The sequence below is a fragment of the Pollachius pollachius genome (assembly GCF_949987615.1).
Source record: "Pollachius pollachius genome assembly, chromosome: 2".
In the NCBI taxonomy this organism is placed as follows: Eukaryota; Metazoa; Chordata; class Actinopteri; order Gadiformes; family Gadidae; genus Pollachius; species Pollachius pollachius.
In genome coordinates this window covers 16,020,147-16,039,504 of record NC_136935.1, presented here as the reverse complement: position 1 = coordinate 16,039,504, position 19,358 = coordinate 16,020,147, and the positions used below count along the sequence as shown (strand labels likewise).

Genomic DNA, 19,358 nt, shown 5'->3' with positions numbered 1-19,358 from the left:
TGCTGCTGAATCTGCTGCTGCTGCAAGTGTTGCTGCTGTTGTAACTGCTGCTGCTGTTGCAGCTGCTGCTGCTGGAGCTGATGCTGCTGTTGGATGGTGAAGGGTGAGCCTGCATCCTGCCTCATGACGATGCCCTGACAGGCAGGGTCCACCACCAGACAGGTAGCGGCCCCCGGCTGCTGTGGATCCACCGGATGCCCGTTGATATCAGTATATCCCGGTTGATTCATGGCAGGAGGCTCACTGGCGTAGCGCGGAGAGCCATGCTCTGTGCCGTAGTGAGCTGGAGACGGTGCTCTGCTGGTAATGCGTTGGCCATCTGGCATCATCTTGGCAGCCGCGTTAGCTACAGCTCCGGGGTCCCTATAAAGCCGGTTGATCTCGTGAGCAGTAGGAGGTGGAGGCGGCGGCGGGAGAGGAGAGGGAGGGGCGCGAGCCCCCGGACTCATACCAAAGTGGGAGGCGGACCTGCTGAGCGGATGCGGGGGAGGCAGGACAGGCTGATGTTCTCCCCGGAAAAATCCATCTGCTTGGCGAGGAGTCATCGCCGGGTCATGGGGATAGTACTCCTGATGTCCGACTGAGCCGCGGTGAGTCATGGTCGGACGTTCGTACTGGGTGAGCTCCGGCACAGAGCCCTTTCTCTGCGCCCGGGGATCGAGTCGCTCCGGGTAGCCTGCTCCGTACAGTGCGTCCTGGTGGGAATATGGGTCGCGTTTTAAATCCAGGTCAGGGGGGCGAACCCCTGGCTGCGGCTCGTACCAGCCTCCTCCCTCGCCGTAGGACAGGGAGTTCCTCCTGGCAGTGACCCTCGCTTGTTGCTCGTAAATACCGTCTGAAGACCTGTCCCACTGACCCTCGTTGCCCCCCAAAGGTTCCCAGCTGTGGGAGCGACCGAGGCTCGTCTGCTTGTTGGGGACCAGCATTGGAGTGAAGGAGGCAGGAAGTAGACACTGTTAACGCGGACTGAAGAAGAAGAAAAAACGTAGCTTGCTGCACAGGTGTTCCCTTTCAGGTCTTCTGTTACAGTAACATCAAAATAAAAGTACTAGGTCGAGTGGAAGATGAGGCAAAAAAAACAAAGCCAGGTATTTAGTTTCACCTGATATCAGGTTGTAATAATTTCTGCTCTCTGCTGGGTTCTAGTGTATCAGATGACTCCCTTGAGGCCGGCGATCCTTGAATAATTAATTGTTGTCACACTGGCTTGTTGTGCAAAAGGAAACAGGACACCCACACAAACACACGGCAACACACCACATCCGTTGGCTACAGAGGTGACCGAACTACTACACAAACGGCACAATATCAGGATGTTAGCTTGACATGGTCGTCCACTGGTGGTTTAGCCATAAAGTGGAAAACACACCAAGAAAGAGCGGGCTGGGCTGGGTCAGAGGGATGGGATGGGCAGGGGCTTGTACTAATCCAGGAGGATTTATCTCCCCCTTCTCTTGGACATTTGACTCGCTCTGCCGATTGCTATTGCGGATTAAAGACTTAATAAAGCCGGCATAATTCTGCTGTCCACTGTGACGTCACGTGAACCAGATAAAACTGTATCGCGGACACGCAACGCAATGTAATGGCGACGATTCAGAGGACACGCCCACATTATGACTTGGCCCACCCTATTGGAGGAATCACTTACCTGAGGCAACAGGAGTACGGTGTCGTCAGTCTGTTTCAGCGACTGGTTATCCCGTTAGTTGCCTGAGCAGATTCAAAGCCACCGGGAGCCAGGGGGAACAGAGGCGAGGCAAAGTAGACAGGTCCATTGAAATGAACACAGTTCTCACTGCTAAGTCCCACGCGCTGTCAGTAAACATCAAATCCACCCACCCTGATTGGATACTAATCCTCTGGGCCCAAAGAGACCATTAGAAGCATGAACACAAGTATTGCACAATTAACTCTCAAATGTCATTGATGCATTGGAAGATGTCACCTTCACCAAGCTGCTCACTGTTGTAAATTAATAACAGATTGGAAATTGACTCACTGCATTTGAAATGAAACATGAATAACCGGCAAGCGATGGCAGAGGATTCAGAGGACACATTTAGCAATGTGCATGACCCTTTATAGACTTGATGACCAAATAATAAATTAAAACATATATTAGGCAATGTTTAGACAATGAAATAATACAATAAGTTGCAGCCATACCAACATAATAAACATTACTTTAATTCTAGGATTTTCTGATTACCGGTCCGTTTTCACAGGCAGAGTAAGTCAGCTGAACAACACTCCCCTACATGCTACTCTGATCCTCTTCACACGCTGTGTCCCATAATATGGACTTCCACTCTTTGCAGAAAATAAGAGAAGTGTTTTTTTCGGGTTTGCAGGTACATTGTGAAAAGAGAACACAAGTGAATTCTGGATAACCAAAAGCTTTCAAAGGCTAATTTAGTAAAATAAGTATTTCTATATATTGGTCATTAAAATTTAAATAAATTTAGTACAATACGACACATCAAAGAATTAATAAAGGCATATTGTGTCTACCGCTGAGACCCAAAATTGTACAGACATTTTCTATTTTGCATATGTAAATGTTAAGCCATGCAGCCCCACAAAACACAATTAACATCCAAAACAGGAACACACAACCGGCAATTTGGACAAATCTGTGGCTTGGGAGGTGGCCTGGCGCATCCACATTTATTCCCAGCTTCCTGCACTGTACGTGGGTCACCCGATGAATTCTTCATTAATTAATGGAAGAAGTGTTCACTCCCATCCCACTGTATACTTCCAACATGGCTCTCCAACATTATTCTCATTTTTGCTGCACTGTTCTCCCCACCTGGGACCGTGCTGGGATGGACGGTTTACATTAGCATGGCGGGCACAGAGCGCTCCAGGGAAAAGGCATGTGTAAATACGACAGTGTAAAGTTGACCGACCCGTGTTGTTTTTGTCTCGGTTAATTAAGGTTTTGTAATTAAGGAGGGATTGGAGAGCGGTGAAGTGTTGAAATACTCCTCCCTCTTCACAGCTCGGCATGACAGGAGGAGCGATGGCAGCCCACAGAGAAATATAAATAAATAAAGGAAACCAGTGCTGTCTATCGCTGCGTGTCATGGGCACCTGGCTACGTCTGTCACAGGGAAATGAATATGGACAGAGGAATGTTAAAGAATAACAAGTCCTTCAACACTATCTTGAAAGTTTCAAGCTACCTAACACTTTACTGTGCCCCAGTCAACTCCATCATCCTAGAGACTTAATCTTGCATTATTGAGGATAATGTCGTCAAAAGGTTTAGATCGTCATCGAAGTTCAAATATCACTGGCCATTCTCCCCAATGGCCCTTCCCCACTACAACATGTCTGTGAATGTATTTCCCTATTTAAATACAAACTGTATCCAGCAGAATAATATACTAATAGCAGGCTACTACCTCAGTTTTTTTCCAAACTCTTGAAGAATATCTTCTGAGCACGGCACTGTGCTTTCACATGTGAGGATGCTGGGCCAAAATTGTATGCTCTGGGTACACACTTTGTCGAAGTAAACTGTTCAAACTTTTGCATTCTGATGTGCCATTATTTGCCAGACTAGGCAAACTGAACCAGATTTGTTGTAACAGAGGGATTTAGGAATTAAGCACAGGCTTTCAGAGCAAATATAATAGCGCTATGTTGCACGCTTAGAGAAAGCACTTCGACTGCATACAAGAGATGTCATTTCAGGGAAATTAACTGAACTTCTTCAGCTGACGATAACTTTCTGTGGCGTAACTTCAATTACATGTAGGTGCCAAGTACTGCCAACCCTGAATTGTTTTTTTTCAGGTAAAACGTGATATGCTTTTCTCCCTGACGCTAAAGGATGCCTGTAATAAGGGATTCCTTGCAGTGTCAATGCCCTTGCTTAATTCTGTGGTAATGTAGTGATAGGACCTGAAAGTGGAAGAAAGCCGCAATAGAAAGTGGTACTTTAAGATGGTCTGCTATTTAGTTTATGTGGAATTTGTATGTTGAAACGGCCTTGATCACGCAAGTCTAGTTAATTAAAATTTAACTTTTGAGTGATGTTCCACAAATGCTATCTTTCAAGTGTGAAATTTGTCTTTATGAACCGTTTCCTTTCGATCAAGACTTTGAATAATTATGTCAGGGAAAAAGACTCCAGAAAAACAGTGCAACAATAAAAAAGGTAATATACATGCCAAGGCATATATACACGCACACTCAAATAAAAAAAGCGCTGGATGGACTGAATTGGACTGAATTGTTAGCAAATATTAATTTAAGGAGAAAATATTTAGTCAACGGTAAATCTGAATGTACAAACTAATGAAACAAAATGACCTGCAAGTAATTTGAAAAAATGCTAATTTAAGAGAACAGAATATTGAAATGAAGACCTTCTTGAATACATAAAGGATCTCACCAGGAAATTAAACTTGACTGTTTCACCTTTGAAGCTAATTTCCAGTGATATTATTCACTTATTCAAAAATTTATGAATAGGCCTAGGTGTCAAATCAGTTTATTAGATATTTTACAACCAAATGTAATAAACTGTAATAACTTCCTCTACTGCTGAATTATTTGGGCTCAGAACAAACTTCTGGAAAGCTGCCGGCTTTCGGCCAACAGTATGGCATTAAGTTCCCTCTCTCCCATCTTATAAAGCACGCATTGGGCATGGCTGGCAAGCGTTTCAGCTGGCACCACCCAATCAAATCCCAAGGGATAACATCACACTCCTATGTAAAAAGCACTCTGAAAGTCATTTCACGTTGTCTTTCTAGCAGACGATTGAGCACCTATACATTGCTGTACTGTAAACCATCCTTGACGGTTTCAAACGTCATGCAGCGCAGAGGTTAAGGGTGCAACAGCTCATATACCTCTCCCACAGGACAACGGCTGATGCCATAACAAACCCTATGCACCATACCAGGGCTCAGAACCACAGGATGGAAGGCCCCAGTGTACAAGGGTTTTACACATGTCCAACCCATACGGCTGTATCAACAAGGGGGGTAAAGGATCCTCAGTCCATCAGTCCATCTGTGCCACAAAACTCGAGGTCTGGGGGGTTTTGTGCTTCTGCTAACACCATGTTATACATCATTCAACATTTTCCCCTTGGAAAAAAGCAACTCTTTGGATGCTTAAGACCACTATGGCCGTTATGTCAAGGCTTTATGTTCAAGGCTGCCATTTGGGGGGTTTTAGCATCCATATGCTGAAATGTGTCTCAATCCCTTTTTGACGAGGTCCAACTGGTTGCTCTTGTAAACGTTTGTTACGTAACGTAATGTTACGTGATAATGCTAACGTGTTAATTCCTCATTGCTCTTTAACTTCATCCAACTAGCCTACCTAGCTGCCCTTGAAATTGTCATCTATTAATGTGAATGTCAAGAGTCCTTCTTGTACTTTGGGAGCACAGTCTGCTGTTGGAGGGGAGGCGGGTTAGAGTAAAGGACCCGTGGATTCGCAGAGCTAACGTTTAATAAACCCCCTGCATCCCCCTGTCACTCAGCACCCACGCCATGCCTTCAGATGAATAATGCAGCCCAGCGAGGGGGGAGGGGTCAGTCCACCGGCGGGCTTGAACCGTGTGCTCGCATCATCTGCACAGTTGTAATGCGTGCGCCACTCGCACTTACTGAATGCTCAGTCTGTATGAGGTGAAGGGTTCACATGCGACGATTCCATCTGGAATCCCTCTCGCTCTGTCCGTCCGTCTGTCCACCCGCCCCTCCGCTCAACACACACACAAACGTACCGCCGAGAGTACGTACATCCAGCCCACGTGATCCTTCTGATCCTCTTGTCTCTACTGTGTGTGTGTGTGTGTGTGTGTGTGTGTGTGTGTGTGTGTGTGTGTGTGTGTGTGTGTGTGTGTGTGTGTGTGTGCTTGAGTGTTGATATACAACAGTCAGCGAGTGGCAAGCATCTCCTTGTTAATATGCACTTCTTTTCATTTTCTTTATTTTTTTCTCCAGACACACATACCCTAACCAAACCCATAGCCTTGGCCTGACATGCATACATGAATAAGTGACAAGACTAACGAGAAATGGATACCGGCCTGCCTGCAACAGAAATACAAATAACCTCTTCCCTTCAGTCCAACTCGTGTGCTCCAGGCATGATTTGAATGTTAAACACATGTTGACTTATGCATGAGCTGGGGACAGCAGGCAGTGACTGGAAATGGAATTACAAAGCCGGCATACGGTTAAAAGAATATGTCTGTCACACGCATTACAATTCACATTGAGAAAGATTTAGTTTTCTTTATTGGCGTTTGTGTGAGTCCAATGAGATTACGCCTTCCGTAATGGATCTCGATACCTTAAACAGGTTTTTATTAGTTTTTTATTTATGGTGACCACATCAATGCTAGCGTAAGTCAATATGACGATGTTAGCGGTGGGCTAGGTGACATTATGAATAGTTTTCCCAGAGTTGGGCTGTTGAGAGCCATTATGGATCCAGGAGTAAGTGTCTCATGAGCGAAAAGCACCTCAGCCCAAACTCTCCCTTTTCCTCTCTCTCTCTCTCGCTCCTCTCTCAACACCCTTATGCCCTGGGTTGCCGGTGGTAAATGGTGAATGAGAGAGCGCGTTTACCCAAAATGCATCTCTTTTCACTGCTTCTCATTAGCTCTCCAACCGCCACTTGTTCTTTTCTGGTCGCTCACTCAAAACAGATGTGCCACGAGTTTTTTATAATTTCGAGCGGAAGATTTAGAATTAGGTTTTTCATGAAACAAACATGATATGACGTGATGAGGAGCAAACAGGAAAAACATACGTGTAGAAAAAATATACGTACATACAATAAACCTAACACTGTTCAAGAGTCACTGCCTAAATAGTCTGAAACCACACACATTTGAATTTGCTTTTTCATTTGCTTATTTTTAGAATGTAATCAACACAAGGCCCAATGATATTGCGGCACCACCCTCCAGTACTCTATCCCATGGTCCCCACACCCACACACACACACACACACACACACACACACACACACACACACACACAGGGGCTGTAGGTTTTGGCCTGGAGCCTGAAACACAGGGGATGGGGTTAAGAGTTGGTGAGGAGATGGTGGGGGGGGGGAGGCAGGATCTCAGAGTGCTCCGATGACTTCATACATCAACAGAATGCCAGTGGCTGTGGTAGGATTGGGAAAGAGCTGGAGGGATGGAGGGAATAAGGACGAGGACGAAGGAGGCCAGGGAAAGAATGAGGCCACTAGGGAAGTGGGCAGGTAGTTCCTTTTTAGGGGGAGGCTTCAATGTTCAGGATAACGCAGGGAATAAACCCTCTGCATCTGGGGACAATGAACTCTTTTTCCTGCAAAAAGTTAAAGATAGAAGGTCTTTTTTTTCCAGACAGTAACTTCATAATATGTGGTTAGAAATCCTCATCGATTATGTGGGATAAACAAACACCAAATAAAGGAAAAAAAATCACACTTTCACAGCAAGTGATTATTGGTACACACACACACACACACACACACTATAGCAATCAATTCACACATTTCCCACTCAGAAATAAATGCCACTGCCCCACCGTGTGGTGTTTGCTTTGGAGTACATCATGCTTACAATCAGAGCATTGACATGGGGGCGGATGCTGTCACCTCCCTCTCTCTCTCTGCCTGCACTCACACAGCTCTAGCATGTCCCATCGCTGATGCCCAGACCAGTCAGTTAGCTCTGGCTAAATGATGGTGGCAACAGCTTCTGGTGTTGCCCGAGCCAGGCATGCTGGTTCCACAGATGGAGAAGACAGAAGGATGGGGTGAACGGAGGGCTGGAGAGAGATAGGGGGACAGAGAGGGAGGGGCAGAGAGTCGGAGACAGAAAGAAAGAGAAGGTAGAGAGAGAGAGAGAGAAAGACAGAGAGACGAAAAGAAAGCAACTGAGAGAGATAGGGAGGGAGAGCAAGAGAGATAGAGAGAGCAAGAGAGAGAGAGATGGGGAGGGAGAGCAAGAGAGTGATAGGGGGGAGGGATTGGGGCTCTTAACAGCTGTTTGCCTCGGCCCTCTTATTGGGGTTGTACACACTTTGGCCACATATCAAACATACAACAGAGGGACTAATTGCACCGTATATTTGTGAAGGCCAACATCTTATCCAATGAGTGCTCTTGCTATTTTGCCAGGCCGATGTATTATGGGTTTCGCTCGCAAAACGTTGATGAGAACACTTGAGGGCGGAATATATCACCGTATTACAGGAAAGACAATTTTTTCAAACAATTGCTCTTGAAAAATAAAATCATTATCTAAGTATAAGGAAAGATGGACATAACAAATCACACAATACCAACCTCAGCATTTACATACATATTTTTTCCTGCTGTACACAATGTTTTAAGAAGATGTTAACAATTCCTTCTTTTCATTAAAGAAAAGAGAGAGAGAGAGAGAGAGAGAGAGAGAGAGAGAGAGAGAGAGAGAGAGAGAGAGAGAGAGAGAGAGAGAGAAAAACTGTGCCACCACTTTTGGTCCAAAAAGATAAACGGTAGCAACTTTCTCAGTTTCACCCACTCGGTCTCACTTCCAAATCCTTCTGGTAGTCTCTCTTACAAAATGGATGAAAAAAAAAAAACGCTTTCAAATTCATCCCACGTCATGTCTCTGATTGCACTTCTCCCAGCTTGTATGTTAATCGAAAGAAGAAGAAAAATAAAATGATGTGTATATATATATATAAATATATATTAACGTTAAGTTCTACTTCAAGCATGGGTCCCAGCTTGCCTGTTACTGATAACCGTGGGTGGCTTTCAAGTGGGGACAGGAATCAACGTATCTCACGTACAGCACCACTCCTTGCCTGTTTCCAAACCCCCCCCCCATCCCCACACACTTTTTCTTCCTCCCCCTGATACAGCTGAACAGATTTATCTCCCTCATATAGACTGTGTGATTCACGGCCCTCTGATCTTTTCACTTCCTCGATATGAATCACCCGTTTCACATTTTCAAGAGCCGCAGCCCGGTGAGTAACTGCTTAAAAAAAGGAAAAAGGACAGAAGAAAAAAAATCCCATTATAGTCATTGAAGTGACCTAATTGTCTGTGCTGGACGCTGCAGCGGCTGTCTGTGGTGCCTTGGGGTGTGTGTGGGTGTGTGTGTGTGACTATCTGTGACTTATGTGTGTCTGTGTGGGCGCACACATGCAAATGTTTTACTGTCTGTGTGTGTGCGCGCGCGTGTGCGTGTGCGTGTGTGTGTGTGTGTGTGGGCATGTGTGGCGTGTATGTGTAAGGGGGGAGGGGTCCGCAATATAATACAGCATTTTACGATGTTTGCTTCGCTGACCTCAGAGAAGACAGCGCGGTGCCGTTCCCCTGTGCATATGAAGAAAAGCCCAGATGAGGAAGCGTTTGTTTGGGAAAACAAGGGCTTGCGGTAGGGCAAAAAACACGAAGTGGGGAACCCAGAGCCACATCACATGTGGCTGCGGTCCCAAGGCAGAGTTAGGATACCGCTACAGCTCCCATCCGTGAGACTACATCGCCTACAATAATAATCCATAGAGTTGGGCAATGAATGTCAGTGTGATTTCCAGGGGTGTAAGAGTAACAAAAAATATACTTTTTGTGCTGCATGCACAGCAAAGGCTTTGGCTGACTTCGTCTTTCACTCTATTGTCTCTATATATAACAGACAGAGACTTCAACAGACACTTTTAATTAGTCCACCGGCTTTCAGGAGTGTTTTGTATCTCCTATGATCTCTAAACCTTTATTAGTTCCATTTAAAGGGAACCATTAAAGGGAACATTACACAAGGCTTCTTTTGTTTTGTTTATTCTCATTAGTGGCGAATCCCTCTCGTGCTGCGGTGACTGACGACGACAAAAGAGCGAGTGTGAGGACCGACGCAATCCACTGCAATGTCTCAGGTGCCTCCTCTGATTGGAATGTCCTTTTAACGATGAACACACTGCCAATCTCTGTTTCAATCTTCCTATGCCCTCCTCTTATCCTAATCACACTTTCTGTATTTTCCTCTGTTTGAAAAACTACCCAGGCAAGCAGTTTGCCATCAGAGACAACTTCTCTACTATTGGATAACCTCAGCACTACTGAAACCTGCATTATCATTGCCATGGTGAAGTCTTTAGCCAATAGATTTTACCACCAAAACATAAGTTCATCTAGCCTGGCTCCGCCCGCCTAAGTACTTCCGCTCAATTTTCATTTCCCTTCAGTACAACGTCTGGGTTCGTGGTATATTCGCGGGTTTTCTCCATCCAAATTTTGTGCGTCCAATCAGCGAACAGAGGGAGTGACTGAGAACGATAAAGTTAAAATCAGCTCTCGTTGACGGACATCTTCACGCACAGTGTTTGGTTTGTTTACAGCCTGCGCGCAACGTGATTCCCGGCCAGTCCCTGCGCATGACATACGTCACGACCAAACGTTAGCAATTGGTTATGCCACATCCAGAGCGGCACTGGGCAGATCCAATAGTTTTAAACTTCAACAGACACCCGCCTTCAAGTGAGTTAACGTTAGTCAATTGAGTGGGTCCAGACTCTGTGCAAATGAAATGAAGTTCGGGAGTCTGGTAGGACCAGGCTAAAGTTCATCAGCACTGAAATCTAAAATGACTCCCTAGCTTGTCTGCATGTGCATGTACATACCGTTTTCCTGGTACTCAATTAAAAGTTCTACAGAATCAGCATTTTAAATCAACTGCATTGAGGAGCACCCAATTGTCTTCGCAAGCGACCTTTTCTACTGTATTGTCATTTCAATGCAAAATGTGCGGTCCCAATGTGACTGGAGAGAGACAGCACTTACCATCAGCACACCATTCTCTGCTGTAGACTTCCAAGCTTTGCACCACCTCAATTTAAGCTAAGGATCAGGAAGGCACCAACGAATATATCTTCACGCTATGGACGGGATGTCATACTTTTATCTAGAAAGGGCTGGTGCTTCTCTTTGGTGCACCGGTACTCCTGTGAAGGTCGCCCCTAGGAACGAGCAGAGCATTCCCGGGCCTACATATGGAAAACGCAGCAGGAGCTAATGAGAGAATGTTAAACCGAGAAGGAGGAAGGAGCCATCTCTGTTGACGCAGAGAAGAAGAGGAGAATATAAGCACAGGAGAAGAGGAGAAGATAAGGAGAAGATATGAGCAGTAAAAGAGTGTAGAAGAGGGGAAGAAGAGGAGAGGAGAAGAGGAAGAGAAGAAAAAGAGACGAAGATAAGAGGAGGCAAAAAGGAGAAGAGGAGAGGGGAGGTGAGGAGAAGATTTGAGGGGAGAAGAGAAGAGAAGAGGAAGAGAGAAGAGGGGGAGAAGAGGAGAAGAGAGGGAGAAGATATGAGCAGTAGAAGAGGAGGAAAATAAAAGGAGAACAGAAGCAAAGGAGAAGAGGAGAAGAGGAGAGGAGGAGGAGAGGAGAAGAGAATTGGAGGAGAAGAGGAGGATAAAAAGAAAAGAGAAGGATAAAGTAGGAGAAGGGCAGTAGGATTGCCCTGCTCACCTTCACAGATCCTGTCCAGCCGTTGCCTCTTCACTTTGTGTTTGTCCGTCAGCGCCATCCCTTCACCGCTCCAGGGGCCTCTCTCTGCTTCGTCCGGATCTCCGCCCTCCTGTCTGCGCTCCACTAGCCAGTCAGCTCCACAGTGACGGGGCCGCCAGGTACAGGAAAGCCCTGAAGGGCACACTTTGAAGTCTCACACCTGAAAGGAACACATTCTCATCTTAGATTCCACTTTCATGGAAATGAAAAAGATATTGTGGCCTTTGAGTTGCGTTTGTATTCCCTGGTTCATCTGAGCGATAAGATAAAGCAAATATATAAAAAGTTTTGTTTATTTCAGAGTCGAAGCAATAAGGTCAAACTCATATTTTGGATCTGAGATCTAAAGGGTCTGCTCAAGACAGATTATGTGATGTTTTAAAAGAAAAAAACAATAAACAACAAACTTGCCCGATACTTTTTTCAAAATACGCTTTTAAATTCATATCTAAAAGATGATTTGATTGTCAGCAAGCTGAATTACAAAGTAGTTTATTGCAGGCTCAGCAGCGTCCCGAAACAGCCCAAAACTCCCCTGAATGTAGAGCATCGAATCACCACTAGAGGGAGCCTTTTTTAAAGAGCAACAGACGACGCGTCATACAGCTGAAGATCTATTTGTCAATGTAATATATCAATGAAAACAAGCGCCTGGAAAACATCAACATTACACTTCTTGTTTTCTTCACTGACTTCACAGCGTGATGCATTGCAGAGACTAGAAGTTGCAGCCTACTACTATATTAGAATATAGCACCACTTATAAATAAAGAATTGTTCCTTGCCAAAGCTATGGGAAAAAGACGCACACACAGACGTGTGTGTGTGTATGCATGCGTGCATGCATGTCTATACATAAAGACACACAGACACCTTAAGGGCAACGTATCCCACAGAGCAGTTTTTCAGCAGATGGGAGGTCGTTGCCACAACCAAAAACCACTCAGGGCAATAGGAGACAAAAAAAACTGTGCAGAAACACATCTAATGGGGCCGGTGATTTAATGGCCAGCTCGCGTTGTGAGTCCTCCGCTCGTTTGTGTGTTGAAACGGCGCGGGGCCGTCTCGCCCCGACCTTGACATTCAGCCGCTGATCCCCACCGCCGATATGACAGGAGGAGGAAATTGTTTACAGCTGAGGAGCAAAGTCAAAGGCAGGTGGTCCCGCTTTTATTGCCCAGCTTGTAACTAAAACCCTACAAAATGGAGGAGGGGAGGGCGTGCGTTCTAAATGTCACTGTGTATACCGTAGTCAACCTTGTGCGAACTGTCGTCTTTTCCTTTGTCTATTTTTTGTGCTTCCAGGGTGGCAGACTGGAGAGACGGTAAACATTCCCCGCTATACGTGCCGACGGCCACGCATGAGTTGTGGCTCCTCCATGGTGTTATGTTGGTGTTTATCTAAGCAGAACACACCGGCGCCATGTACCTGTGCTTCAGACACACCGGGGTGCCGCCTACTGGAACCGGGGGTCTACAGTACACTTAGGGGGCTTCCCTCCGCTGTTCAATGGCCCTTCTTTTTACTCTGGGGGTTGTGGTGGCCTGGGCATGGCTGCGATAGAAAGCACTAAGCCGTGGTGCATAAGCCAATGTTGAGAAAGTAATAAGTGTGTGTGTGTTTGTGTGTGTGTGTGTGTGTGTGTGTGTGTGTGTGTGTGTGTGTGTGTGTGTGTGTGTGTGTGTGTGCGTGCGTGTGTGTCGGGGGTTCTCAGCTGTATCTAGACTTTACCTAATATTATCTGCCAGCCCGTTTTGCCACAGTGGTGCAGACCTGCAGGGCTGAAGCAATAAAAAACGTTTTTATTATCGTCTGGCTTCTTTCAAAAGCAGAACACGGAACAGAGGTTAAAGAAATGGCCTTCTGGTACGTATTGACCTACACGCGTTCACTTGACGTTGTAGTGCAACATATTGATCGCTCTGATTGAAATCCAATTGAACAAGGCCCAACACACATCAACCGTATTCACTGCACTGTATGTATCTCAGGTTTAAACTTGTCTCAGACAGAGGATCCGTTTGAAACACAAAGACATAATTTGAGCTTTTTTGAAAGACATCCGGCCCCCCCCAACCCACTCAGCAGGGCCTTCTCCAGCGGATAGGGAGACAGCTCCGACTGAACTACACTGTTTTCCGCCTTCTCACATTACCGCTTTTTTCTTCCCACTGTCTCTCAATCTCTTCTTCTTCTGTTCCCTTTTGTGCGGTGAGAGTGCACAGGGAGCAAGGCGGGCGGGGGGAAGATCTTGTTTAGGAGGATAATGGCACTCACTTAAGGCTAGAGAGAAGGAGGAGGAGGAGGAGGAGGAGTGGGTGCAAGCAGGCCATCGGTGAAAGGAACGCGTGCATGAGAGACGGCAGAGAGGAAAGAGACTCAAACGAGACCGGGAAGGAGGAGGAAGACATGCCTGGCAGGGGGAGGCGGTGGGGGGGGGACAGAGGGGGGGGGAGAGCGAGGGAAAGGCAGGGAGGGAGAATGACAGTTAAGGAAAGAGAGGGAGGAAGGGAGAGACAGGGAGAGAAAGAGAGAGGGAGGGGAAGATAGAGAGCCTTTAGCTCATATTAACTCTGGACAATGTCCAGAATCAGGACCGGCCATTATCTGGAGTTGCCCTTTTTCACACATGAAGCACCAAACAGGAGACTGTTTGTGTCAGCTGGTACAACCATTGGTTTAGGTGAGGGGTGGCGTGCAATAGGCAGGAAATTACGCAAAAAGTATGCTGCGGAAACAGCATTTTTATTAAAACGCACATCAAAGATGGCCGTGTCGACCGTCGCAGCCGTCATGATGATTGTTTTTGCGCTGATATCTTTTTCCTCAACCTCAGATGTTTGTGTTCTCATGGTTTTGCGCCGGTCGCATGGGGGAATTTCTCTCTTCACCTACCCTGCTATCAGAGCATGTAGAATCTAGTGGCTGTGCATTAGGGCTGGGCGATATGGACCAAAAGTCATATCTCGATATCTTCAAGCAGAATATCGATATAAGATAAATATCGATATTTGTCAACGGGGGGCGGGGGGCATTGTAATTTACCATTAGTATTCCTACCGTTTGGAATTGAATACAGTTTGATGGTTGAATAAACCGTGGACTAGACACTGCCTCGTATTTGAGAACATTATAATATATAATATCACGGCCAAAAGCTGTGTGCGCCTCCGAAATATTATGAATCGTAACGACGTTGCTAGGTTACTTGTTTATGTTTTATGTTTGGGTCTCGCGGAGTGAGAAACCTTGAAGTTAGTTACTGTGGAGTTACCGTTATTACTATACCTACCTACCGTTTTGTAATTCGTCAGACACCTTATATCCAAACCATTTCCATACTATGGAGACGTTGGTCTTTCGCTTACAAACAAGCTCCTCGGAGCCGCTTCTGCCGGCTGACTCCATGTTTCGCGATTTCAAAAAGTGACGTGGGGGGGGGGGGGGGGGGGCAGAGACTGTGTGTGTGAGCCGGAGGCAGAGCAGGAGAGACATAAGCAGAGTTACGAAATAGCAGGCGGCAGGCGCGGTTCGAAACTGCTGTTATTTGGAACAAATGTGCTGTAATTTCTTCACAAATTAAATTATATGGATGTTGACGATATGGTCTCGTTCCATATCGCGTTTGAAAAAATATCAATATATTTAAAATATCGATATATCGCCCAGCCCTACTGTGCATTCTCCGGAAGATGACCTGATCTATTCACAACTGGGCTCAATCGGACATTAGATTTGGGCACTGGCAGGGAGTAAATAAAATCGGGCCCTGATTTCTGACATTTTTTTTCTCACATACAGCTCCTCCGGGTAATGTAAAGATAAGTGCAGGGTGGTAGTGTGAAAGGGGCTTGAGATAGAGAGAGAGAGAGAGATGGTGAATGAAAGAGAGAGACATACACAGAGATCTTTAGGCTGAAGTAAGCTTTCAGCGTGAGAGAGAGAGACAGACAAAGAGATCTATAGGCTGAGTCTGCTTTCAAATAGAACATCATTCCAAAAGAAGAAAGTGGTGGAAATAAAAGGTGTGCATTTGGCAACAGGTGAACAGAATCCAGTGAAACCACAGCATCTGCTTGATCTTTTCAGACACATGGCCCTTAAAGGGGAAGTGCAGCACAAAGGAAAGGAAGAGAGAGGGGGGGGGGGGGGGGGGGGGGTGTTGCCTGTAGCCAGGGAACAAAATCTCCTGTTTTTTGGCTAATCAAGAGAACCTTCACTGGCAAAAGCCTGGGTACACCAACACAAGGTCATTTCTTTAAAAATATATTTTAGCAGTATTAAAAGCCCAAACCAATCCACCAACTCCTCAAGCCTTTCTCTCACACACACACGCACACACACACACACACACACACAAGTAAACGCAACCCCTTACACACACACAAACAAACAAACACAAACAATAAACTCAACCCCTTAAACATACCCACACACACAATAAACGTAACCTCACACGCACACGCACACACACACACACACACACACACACACACACACACACACACACACACACTCATGCACGCACGCACACAATGTAATGTACACACACATAGAACACATACACACAAACAAAATGCAAAAAACATACACATACACACACTTTACCCTTTTAAAATGAGCATTTCGTAAATAGAGGAAGCATGAGGCTGAGGGTGTGTGTGGTAATTTTGCAGTGGCTATCTATCAAAGCGCTCAAGTGAACACTTAAAAGTCATTGATTTATATATTCTGTAAGTGCAAGATAGCAGAAAACTAAAGGGAGCGAGGATGGGGGAGAAAGCGGGCGGGAGAGTGGTTAAGGTTTCCCTTCTCTCATTAATCGGATAGTTGGGGCACATAAAGCTGTCACTCAGATGCCGGATTTATACCTCCTACCCTCCCCCATGCCCATAGCGCTCCTCCCCTCCTCCCCCTCGCCTATACACGCCTCTCCAAGCCTGGAAGTGCAGTGGCGTTGGCCAACACCAGAGCCCCTCTGTCCGGCCTCTCCTCCATCACTGTTACCACCCTCCTTAATTCAGCGTCGCCCGGCCGTCTGTCTGCATCTCTTGCCCAATACCTTGGCTGCCCTCCTCTTCCTGTTCCCTCCCTATTTCCTAGAGCTTTGCTTACTCTCTCTTTTTTTGGAGGGGGGAGAGGTTCTCTCTCTTTTTTCCACTGTGCTACTCTGGCTCTCTTGCTTTTACTCTTGCTTTTTTTCTCTACTGCTAATTGCTGACTTGGGCTGAACACACGCACACGCACGTACGCACGCGCGCGCGCACACACACACACACACACACACACACACACACACACACACACACACACACACACACACACACACACACACACGTTGGAATGTTGTCAGTGGTGGCAAGCGAGGCTAAGGAATCAAGACCAGCACAATCCACTTTCTCCTTTCATCTAAAGGACCACAAAGACTACAACAACAATATATTCTCTGCTGGATAAGGGATCAAAAACCTGTGATGGAAGAAGAGCATTGGGGCTGTGTTTGAGGGAAAATAAAGCAAAACAATCATTAACACAGACGTGAGAAAGAGCCTCTAATTATTTTCCTTAATTGCTGTGAATCTATTGTGTTATTAGTAATAGTAACTATTAGGAGACGATTAAGTCTCACACAGATGCACATACCGACCCACACAAATGTGGGTTCACGCACAAACACACAAAAACACTGTCACACACAAAAAAGCACACATGCAAGTCAGACACACACACATTAATGCACATAGACAAGATCGTATAGGTAAATCACATTGACTAAAGGCTGTGTCAGTAAGTTCTTTATTGCACTTTAATCTCTCTGCCCTACTTTCCTGTTGGCTCCCTAATGGGAGCCAACCTCAAGCCGTCTCATAGGAACAAGGGCACGAAGAGGATAGAAAAACTCTATAGAATGGAGATTCAACCCACAATCCCCATGGAGGAAGTTGAACAGCCCTGACTACTTCAAAATAAAGGCCCCATTGGATTGTCATAAACAAAAACTGTATACCCTACTATAAGATTGGCTGGGGTCTCGCTCTCCCGAGAGAGGTGTGGCTGGGTGGGCATGAAGGGTTAAGTTGGGGGGGAGGAGGGACCATGGCCTGACATTGGATCCAAAGGCAAGAGGCTATCCTCAGCATGAGGGACAATCCTTCCTCACCGTTTGTCAAAAACCGTCACCGAGCCTTGTAACGGAAGCCACCAGAAGACACAGGCCCATGGGCCGCGGCACATATGATATCTGTTTGGATTAGTGATCGAACCGATATATATCGGCCGGCCGATATTATCGGCCTATATTTGAGTTGAGCCGATTCTTTTATTTTTTTGGGATACAGATGTCTGTTTGGATACAGATGTCTGTTGCGGTACAGATATCTGTACATATCTGTTGGGATCAGTGCAACTCCTCGGAGCACAGCTGAGGCTAAACATGAGCTAACCTCCCCTTCCCCGGCATCACACTGCTAGTCATGCACACTGGAAAAATGTGACACGCAGCAAACAACAGTGTGTGTGGCATGTGAGAAAGAAGATCAGATCAGATTAAGGCTGTATTTTATTTTTTAATAAAGGAAAACAAATGGAGGGAGCGCATTCCTTCCATGAGCCACCGATATTAAAGTCCACATTCGGGGTGATACAGTTGTCAGATACTTTCTGGCTTATCTCAATGTTATGGTTTATCCAGCTATTTAACACCTCCTTGCTTTTCTACAATCACTTTATTAAGAGAAAGCCTGGCATTGTTTACCATAACCGCATGATTAAACATTGGCACCACTTTCAACTTTCAGAGCCATCATCCAGTAATTTCCATCTTTAACCACACTGATCCCTCTCACGGATAAACACAGTTCATATTTCAAATTGATTATCGTGTCAAATCACGTGACTCAAGCCTATGTTCCTATGTTCAAGTTCTTCCAATGGGCATTGGGCAGTATTGAGGGAAGCAGTGTTGTACAGGGCAAAATGTATTAAACCCCAAAAGGTATGAGATAAGAATAACATGATGCGAGTGCCATTGCTAACAGAGTCCCTTTAAATTACTGCGGAGTGAGAGCGAACATTTATCTCCAAAACTCTCACACTTAAACGAAATGCAGGAAATGTCAGGCCTGGTGATCATCAGCCACACTGTGACTATGATAGTAAAAAGACCAATGTAATACTCAACCTATACAGCCTAGTGAAGACGAGTTTATGCTCCGTCCTTTCACCAAAATATTGTATGTGATCAGAGGACTCAACTACACTGGAATTTAACATTTTAATCCAAGTGTAAAATAGTGTAGCGAATGGCTCTTCGTGGATGAGAGGGATTGTGGGTCTGTTTTAGAGACGTTTCCCTGTTCAATAAATAAAATAGGCTATCACCCTTTTCGTAGAAAGTTGTTATCCAAAACAAAACTGTTGCCATACAAGTGCACCTCTTCATGTTATCAAAAGCAACCTATTTTCATCTACCACAGTGCAAGTAAACATTGGCGTGTAGCGCGGACTGCTATCGAGACCAATGATCAATATTATATTATATGGTCTATGATTGTAGTGTACAACTATGGATGCAGTGAGAGCGTGTGTTGAGAAACGTGACTAGGCTGTTACCTCCGCCATGTCTTACAACTTGCACAGTCCCCATGGTGACTAGGACAAACATAGGGGACCTAACAACACGAGTCGTGAGTTAGTGCCCTCTTTCACCAAAGACAAAACGGCTAACCATAATAAAACTGTTGAGCCGCAGCGTTAATATAACATCCTTTTGTGCCTCATATTTACAAGGTATGCCCTCTAGTGGACAGAATGTTTAA

At 45.6% G+C, this 19,358-nt stretch overlaps 1 protein-coding gene across 1 annotated transcript in view; it reads right to left on the bottom strand.

The window, feature by feature from the left end:
- Positions 1-19,358, bottom strand: part of ctbp2a (C-terminal binding protein 2a) — a 66,112-nt gene that overhangs the window by 33,699 nt on the left and 13,055 nt on the right. Inside the window, exon 2 of the mRNA XM_079758467.1 lies at positions 11,502-11,700. Coding sequence (XP_079614593.1) covers positions 11,502-11,559 — 58 coding nt within the window. The 5' untranslated portion in view covers positions 11,560-11,700. The remainder of the gene's footprint in view (positions 1-11,501; positions 11,701-19,358) is intronic.